The sequence below is a fragment of the Drosophila hydei genome, unplaced genomic scaffold (assembly GCF_003285905.1).
Source record: "Drosophila hydei strain 15085-1641.00,03,60 unplaced genomic scaffold, DhydRS2 tig00000250-arrow-arrow-pilon, whole genome shotgun sequence".
In the NCBI taxonomy this organism is placed as follows: domain Eukaryota; kingdom Metazoa; phylum Arthropoda; class Insecta; order Diptera; family Drosophilidae; genus Drosophila; species Drosophila hydei.
In genome coordinates, this window is record NW_022045696.1 from 356,829 (window position 1) to 364,941 (window position 8,113).

The 8,113-nt window shown below is 43.9% G+C and overlaps 1 protein-coding gene across 1 annotated transcript; it reads right to left on the reverse strand.

Annotated features, from left to right (window-relative positions):
• Positions 1-3,931: 3,931 nt before the first annotated feature.
• LOC111603372 (chitinase-like protein Idgf4) lies at positions 3,932-7,543 on the reverse strand. Its single transcript, XM_023320924.2, has 4 exons — positions 7,447-7,543; positions 6,913-7,042; positions 4,755-5,315; positions 3,932-4,695 (listed from the first exon to the last, which is right to left on the reverse strand). The coding sequence occupies exons 1-4, from the start codon at positions 7,459-7,461 to the stop codon at positions 4,046-4,048; spliced, it is 1,356 nt and encodes a 451-aa protein (XP_023176692.1). The 5' UTR covers positions 7,462-7,543; the 3' UTR covers positions 3,932-4,045.
• Between the last annotated feature and the right edge of the window lie 570 nt (positions 7,544-8,113).

The window sequence follows — 8,113 nt, forward strand, 5'->3', positions numbered from 1 at the left end:
TAGTAGTAGCATTAGTAGTATCTGTAATAGTAGTAGCATTAGTAGTACCTTTAATAGTAGTAGCATTAGAAGTATCTGTAATAGTAGTAGCATTAGTAGTACCTTTAATAGTAGTAGCATTAGTAGTATCTGTAATAGTAGTAGCATAGTGTAGTACCTGTAATAGTAGTAGCATTCGTTGCAGGTAGTAGCAGAAATAGAATTCGTATGTTGTAGTAGCAGTATAAGAAGAATAGGTAGTAGTAATAGTAGTATAATCGTACATGCTGCATATAGTAGTAGCACATTACTATTTGTAGAGTATGCGAAGGACACTTGTAATAGCAGCTGTAAAAAGCATTTAAATAAAATTTGTATTCCATGAAATGTAGAAAAGAACACCAAAAGCAGTATAGTACTTATAAATCTATACATATATACGTATATATAAATATATATAAATATGTATATAATTAATTATATGCTTATCCATACACACATTTTTATTGGGGTCAACAGTATTTCACATCAGACAAATACTTTGACGGCATAAGATTTTTAGGAAATCGTAAAAAGTTCCAGTTAAGTTTTTGAAGTGTATGAATAGAGCAGCAAGCGGCAAACTAGTTTCGGGCAGAAACACTCATGGACACTCACGAAACGCTCGTAGATATGTTCGTACAACTCTCAAGCAACTCCTAATCAAGTGGCCCCCGAGGAGTCGTAAACAAAGCCAACGGACTACAAATGTAAAAATGTGCACGTGGGCAGTAGTCGCACACACTCGCAGACGCACACAGACACGCTGGCATTTAAAACACATGTGAAAGTGCCTCATTGCGGGAGTATCCGACTGAAATATACTCTGAACACATATTTAGGTAATCCTTAAAGTCTTAACTGTGCTTTATCCTTCGTGCTCATAGACTAATTTGATTCATTCGACTCTTGTTGTTGTCGGATTACGGAGTCAAGTGATATATCTTCTATATAAACTACCTCCTCGCACGCTTTGACATAAAAAGTCGCATTATCTTATGCTCATTCTGTATGCCTTTTGGCTAAATACCTGCAGAGTTCGTTTCTATGAAAAGGTCACAAAGTCATGAATATCTTAGAGCTACTCCAGCAACGATCAATCAGAAATAATTCTGTTATATAGCAGCTTTAGGTTCGGCAAGGGCATTTCGTCTTCGTTGATTAATCCCTTTTTTGTTTTGTTTTGAGCAAAGTTAAACCTTAGCGCAGCATAATTTTTGCAACTCTATGGCTAAGCGTGTTCTGCTATGAATGTGTATACGTATAGTTGTGTGAAATCTAACACTTCTGCACAGAACACGTCAAATGTTAAAAGCAGCATTCAGCTGAAAGAAGAGAGCTTAAAAGGTCATATACTCTTGATACCCTGTGCACTGAAATCGATCGCACCTGTCGACCCCTACGCTGCAGACCTAGAGGCTACTGGTACCAGGGAGGATTGTAGATCATGTCTAGTAACTAGTTGTGTCTCACTTCAAGTTGCAGACAATTCACAATTGTTGATCATGCAATAGAATTTAGCTGATTGAGCTCAGAGATGTTCTGGGTAAATGGACAGAGATAATTCCATCATATTTTCCGCAGGCCTATTGACCTTGATTTAGTAGATTAATAGAAATATGCGACATCATCTTATACATGTATGTGCTTGGAAAGGATTTCTGAAGCATTGCTACTCCCACGTACTTCGTTAATTGAACGCTTACTCGAGTGCCTAAAGCCCCCAGGTTGTCAAGTCTAATTGATACGACAATGTGCATAGAGTATAAACAGATGGAAACATCTGATGCTAATATGGCTCTGTTCATATCGGTTACACGCTTTTAAAGGAGGCCAAAAACCATTAGGTATTAAATTAGATTTAGAGAGTGTGTAGTTCAGACTTGATGATTGTACTTAGGAAATGGGAACGACGGCATCTCTGGCTCAGAGTGACAAATTTACATATGCGTGTTGCACATGGCCGCTTGTCACGTTTGCAAACAGCTAGCACATTTAAGTTTGCCTATTGACCGGCCATTCGGAATCGGTGTCATGCCACATGTTACGTTTACGACTGCGAATACATTCATAGTTCGCCTATTGACCATTCAGAATCGGTGTCAAGGCTGAAATATGCTCGCATAGCGGCTGCCGGCTGGCGGCTTAGTTCAAATTCCGTTGGTCCTCTGCACGTGTCCTGGTCATAAAATGTTTATCCCTAACTGGTAACGGCTTTGGGTCTGCATTTGGGTTGTCTATGTGTTTTTCCTGTCTGTTTTTTTCTCTGTGTGCCTCAGGTGCTGACACAGCAAAGGCACCCATGGTGCTACCTTAGTGGGCCATTTGCTGGGTTGCCCGGCTATTGGGAAAGTATCTGTAAGTATTCAGTGTAAGTGTTCATATGTATATCTGGCAATCTCTCAATGGCTGTTTGGGCCGAATGTAATTGCTATGAACTTCATGCAATTGGACTACATCATCAGCATGCGTGCTGCGACTGCCAAAAGCAACGATGACAACTCCATGATGACGTGGCGCCCCAGCCCCTCCCGCCCTCAACTTAAATGCGAGCTCAAATTGCTGCGATAATTGTTGGCGGGTTGGCGAGTTGGCGGGCTGGCGGGCTGGCGGGCGTGGCAACTTAAACTGATAAGCAATGCTCTTGTGCCACGTCAAAATCGGCTGGTGCGCAATTAACAAGTTGGCAACCCGTCCCCAAAGAGCAGCTAGAGATGGAGCTGGAGCTGGAGATGCAGATGGATCTGGGACGTGGCATTTTGCACGGCAACTTGCTATTTTCAGTCTGACTAATTGCATGCGTGCAAACGAGTGACAACAGCAGCAACAACAATGACAACTGCAATGTCGTCTGCCAGCGTCATTTTGGTCAACATGCAGCAGGAACATGAACAGTAGCAGTATCATCAGGCCCCGGGGGCCAGCTAGGCTCTCTGCTACCGTCGCTAGCTCAACACGCAGACATAAGATTTATGTTGTTGTTGTTGTTGTTGTTGTTTGGTATTGGGTGCTGCCTGCCCGGCAGGCTGGCTGGCTGGCTGGGTGACTGGTGTTGCCCTAGCAGGAACATTGCCAAATGCAAGCCGTTCTTCGAACTGAGGACTAAATCAACGGCACCCAGTCATGTTCAGGGCTAGCCCATATATACGGACGGACAATATTTCCGGGCACTGCACTGCGTATGCTGCCCGATGCTGTCCTGGACTCTAAAATATACTTTGTATGCGTCAGTGTTATGGTTTTGTGGTTGCATTTTGCAATTTTGCAAATGATAAAGTGATTCAGAGAGCGCTGGTGTGGGCGTTGCGAGTGGAGACTAGAAATAGGAATAGGAATAGGAATAGTGGAGTGTTCGCGTCTCGTGGTTGTCAGCAACGACAACGGCAACGGCAACGGCAACGGCAACGGCAACGGCAACGGCAACAGCAGCAGCAACGGTTCAAGTGGTCCCAGCGTGACCGCCGCACAAAAGATGAATGAGACATTGGACGATTTTGCAGCTACTGCTGTTGCTAGGTGGCTCTTCCGGCACGGGCAGCAGCTACAACAGCAGCAGCAGCACCAACACAACACAAATATCGCACATAAAACAATCAACGACAACTGCAGGCTGACACAATCGCCGGAAGAAATGCAGAAATGAAGTCACAGCCACGGCAAATGGAACAAGTTCCTAGGGTCACACTCAGCACAATGATTGGATACATTATACAACGAGCAAACGCACCTTCCCTCCCACCCTCTCTCTGCATTTTGTCACACAATGTAATCGCTTTTTATCGAATCTATTTCATATGCAATGCGAGTTGCCGCCCATTCAATCCAGCATCAGCAACAGCCACTTGAATGCTAAGTGCTTTCATCTAGCCTAGAGACGTATCATGCACGCTGGTCAAATGAACATCTCAATCGCTTTGTGTCAATTGATTGTATTTATTGGGGATTAGACAGATTAGTTATAAAAACATGTATACTCAAAGTCGTAAAAACGCATTACATATTTGGTGGGGGATGTGGGGTTGCCTGCCTATAGCTTATACTTGATGGCACGCAGAATGGGATACTTTTCGTTGCCGGTGCAGCCGCCGCGGAAGTCGTCGAAGCTGAGGTCGACGAGGGCCACGCCGCCCAAGCCCTTGCCTTTAACGTAGGCGGCCTTGATGGCAGCTGTGTCGGGATCCTCGTAGCCAACCCAGAGACCATTCTCACCCTTGTCATCGGCTGAGCGGTAAGCGTAGCTGCCAAAGCGCTTGGTGGGATCGCCCACCTTGCGGAGTGGTCCGTCGGCGCCCTTCAGATGCTGGTTGGCCTGGTTGGGTAGCTTGGCGCACACCTCGGGCCAGCTGTAGAAGCCGGCAGTCTGCGTTTGGATGCCAGCGGGGCCGACATTATCGGCTTCGGCTACGGGCGGCAGGCCAGTCAGGCCGGAGTCCTTGGTCATCTTCCACACGCGGCCGTACGTTGGGATGCCAACGTTGATCTTGGAGGCGGGCGCATGGTTGTTGAGCCAGTACTGCACCTGGTAGTTGATGTTGTGCTCGGGATTGCGTTCGTTCAGCTCGTAGATGGGCGCGGGGAAGTCAGCCACTTCTGGGTTGCGCACAGGTGTCTGGAAGTCATAGGCGTGCAGATTGACATAGTCCACATTGTTGATCAGAGCGGGCACATCATAGAACACTGTAGGGAATCAAGGACATTAGCCAGAGTTGCCATCGCAATCAATCGAATTGGCTTACGTGACGAGTTGACATTGGGCAGAACGCTGAGGCCCAGCAGATAGCCGTCCGGACGGAAAGCGTTTTTCAGCTCACGCACTAGAGCCGTGAACTCCTCCTTGTGCTCCTCGGCCTTCTCGTCGACAACGAAGTCGCCGGTGAAGATCTTCTTGAAACCCTTCCAGAACGAGCCAATGCCGCTGTGCACCTTCTTGGGCTTGTTCTTTGGGAACTGCCAGGCGAGGTCGAGACCGTCAAAGCCGTAGGTCTTGACCAACGAGTGGGCGCTGTTAATAAATGGAATGCGAGCATTGCTGCTCTCCAGCAGAGTCAGATACTTGGAGTTCTCCTCGTCGGTAACATCCTTGTCGCCGCCGACGCTCAGAAGAACCTTCAATGCCGGATACTTCTTCTTCAGGCCAGTCACAGAGCGGTACAGGCTGCTGCCCAGATCCAGATCCAGTTTCTCGTTGGTGCTGACCAGCTTGTTGCTGCTGGGATTGATGCCTGCATAGCCGTAGATCAAGTGGGTGCAGAACTGCATTGCCGGCTCCAGGTCGTTAAGAGTCAGCTTGGACAGGCCTGTGGGTGGAACAGAGACAGCCACAAGTATAGATTAGAGAGAGAGGGCGCGACTGTCACGCATGCTAAGCCAAGCCCAAATCCAATTGCCTTGGACATTATTCAATTAACAAAACTTGGCTACACTGCCACAAAGTGACTCATCATCCACATTGTGTCACATGACTTCAATTTCAATTAATAATCACGGCGTCAACAACAATCGCCAGTTTGTTTGCTGCCAGCTGACTCAGTTTACACACCTGACTTGAGAGGTAAATAAAATCTCTTCAAGATCTTACGAAGGCTTTATTATTAATACAGTGTAATTCAGGCAACGAGCTGATAATCTCTTTTTAATGCATGTTGAAGCTTGAAGCTGAATGGAAGCGAATTCAGTTAGCTGAAGCTTCGCATTCTTGGTTCGTTTCCTGTTATCAATTTCTATCGATTTGCCAAAACTCGATCTAGTCTAAACTTGTAGTTTCTATCTGCAATTGGCTCAAGTCGAAAATGCAAATTATTTATATAACACAATATTCTGCGAAGCTCTCATATTTTAATACCCACACGGGCCTTCGAAATTTATAAATATTGAAGAGATATTACGTAAAATGTCGTAAGCTGGGAGGAAAAAAAAAAACAATCAGTAAAAAGGTCGCGTAACCAATGTGTATGCAAATCTCGTTGCTTATTTAAAAATCTGAGAAATGAGACTTAATAAAAAGCAAAGCACAAAAAATAACTACGTTCCTGGTAGACATTAATATTTTTAAGTGGCGACCGTCGGTGTCTGTGGCCGACCTCACTTCAGCTCTTTGCCCAACTTTGTTTGTCAACACACAGTCAATTAGCTGACTGTTATAAAAAGTAAACAGACTCAGTCGAGATCTTGGGCATTGCTCATTCGTCATATATAACGAATATATATATATATATGTATATATGTATATATATATATATATATATATATATATACATATGTATCGAGGGGGCTGTGGGTAACCTTAATTCATATTGCCCAAATCGCTGATAACCTCTCGACAGCTGAAAGTGAAGTGACAGATGCCCTCTAGAAGCTCAGCGCTGTGACGCCGATTCGCCTTGCCAACCGGCTATACAAACAACTTATCAAATGTTTTAGTTCTTGGAAACAAAACTCGATCTATTACTAAAAAGAGCTGTATACTAAGTATGTATGTTAAGCACGGAATATTTTTAGCAATTTCCAGTTTTCGTAACCTGCAATGTGTGTTTGATTGATGACCCAGAGACAGCTAGCTCAACTCTTTAATTGAATTAATTGAATAAAAGTGTGTGAGATGCGTGCAAAGTCCGCACACATCTTAGCAGATAGAGACCTATGAAATGGAAAGTATGTGAACATGGCCACATCTATATGTATTGCCCTGCAATCAGTAGATAAGGTTGTTTTCTTGTGGAAAACGTCTGCGGTCTTTGTTATATTCAAATCAAGAGACTAATTAAAAAGCCTTTCTCTGGCGCAATTCTAACTTCATTTATGTCAACGCGGCTCTGCTTGTTTTTCAACTCTCTGTCTTTTATCGCGAATAGATAAAGCACATCATTACTAGTTCAGTTGGCAGCATTTTCTTACCTTCTCTGATGAAGCTGGCGCCATCGTAGTAGCAGAGCAGATGCGCGGAGCCCGCAGCGGCATTGCTTTGACCAATTGTCAGAAGGCCCAGGAGCAGGGGCAGCAGGGTACAGTGGAGCTTCATGGCTGGCTGTAAGCAGAGAAATTGCGAACAAAACGAGGCACGTGAGTAAGCTGCAATTACAGTAATTGACGGAGTCGAACGGAGCTGTCGGAAGCTGCGCTATGACTCACAAATGTGTTACAATTCACGAAAAATTCCCGTTTATTACAAACACAGGCACAAAGGAAGTAAATCGGTAATTAGCAGCAGAGAAATGAACGATCTAATGAGCTGCCCAAGCTGTCAGCGGCACTAATAATCTAACCATAAAAAAATTAATTACAAAACATTCGAAAAGATGTGACCAAAAAAATAATAAAAAAAATATAAAATAAAATCTTTATTTCTGCCTATGCACGTTGCGATTATATTTGATAATTTTATTATATGTATTATTTTGGTGTGTGTATTGAAATCATTTCACTACTAACTTGATGTGCTCGCATCGAATGTTAATTTGAAACTGTGAACAGCTCGAGGCGAGACAAACTTAAAGTGAACTCGCTGAGAATAGGGTAGACAGAGGCTGAGCTGCGACTAAAGCTGAGACAAGGTAAAGACGACAAGCAACAGCAACACTAACAACACCAGAGCAACAAAAACAGAGCAAGACAAAAGCTTAGCGAACGCAATGAGAATGAAACGCGACTTGAAATTGAAATCGAAAAGTGGGCGATGAAAATCAACAAAACAGAGCAGCAAAGCTTCGTCCGAGGTTCGATTGGAAGCTCTGTCGCCATACATCAGTTCGCACTTATGTAAGCACGCACATACATACATCTGTGGACAGACAACAGCTCAGTCTATATGTAGATCTGAGACACAAACGTACATATACTTCGGAATGATATCATACAGAAACGACTGATGATAAACAACCCAACACAAGCTGGCGCTCATTTAGGCGTCTGACGCACCACAAAATACCCTGGACGCACTTACATTTAAGCTGAAATAGAAAATAAAATACATTTGGGATTAATGTTCAAATATATGTATGTATATTAAAACGATTCAGCGTTAATTTGATCAGCATTTGTTGGCAAAAACATTTGAGCCTGCTGTTTTTTTTAGAATTACATAAGTTTAAGTCTAATA

Excerpts from the sequence above, each read along its gene's own strand:
- LOC111603372 (XM_023320924.2), bottom strand. Across the intron at positions 5,316-6,912 it reads CGCCAGCTTCATCAGAGAAG|GCCTGTCCAAGCTGACTCTT; the intron begins GTAAGAAAATGC and ends TTCCACCCACAG. Across the intron at positions 4,696-4,754 it reads GCCCAATGTCAACTCGTCAC|TGTTCTATGATGTGCCCGCT; the intron begins GTAAGCCAATTC and ends GATTCCCTACAG.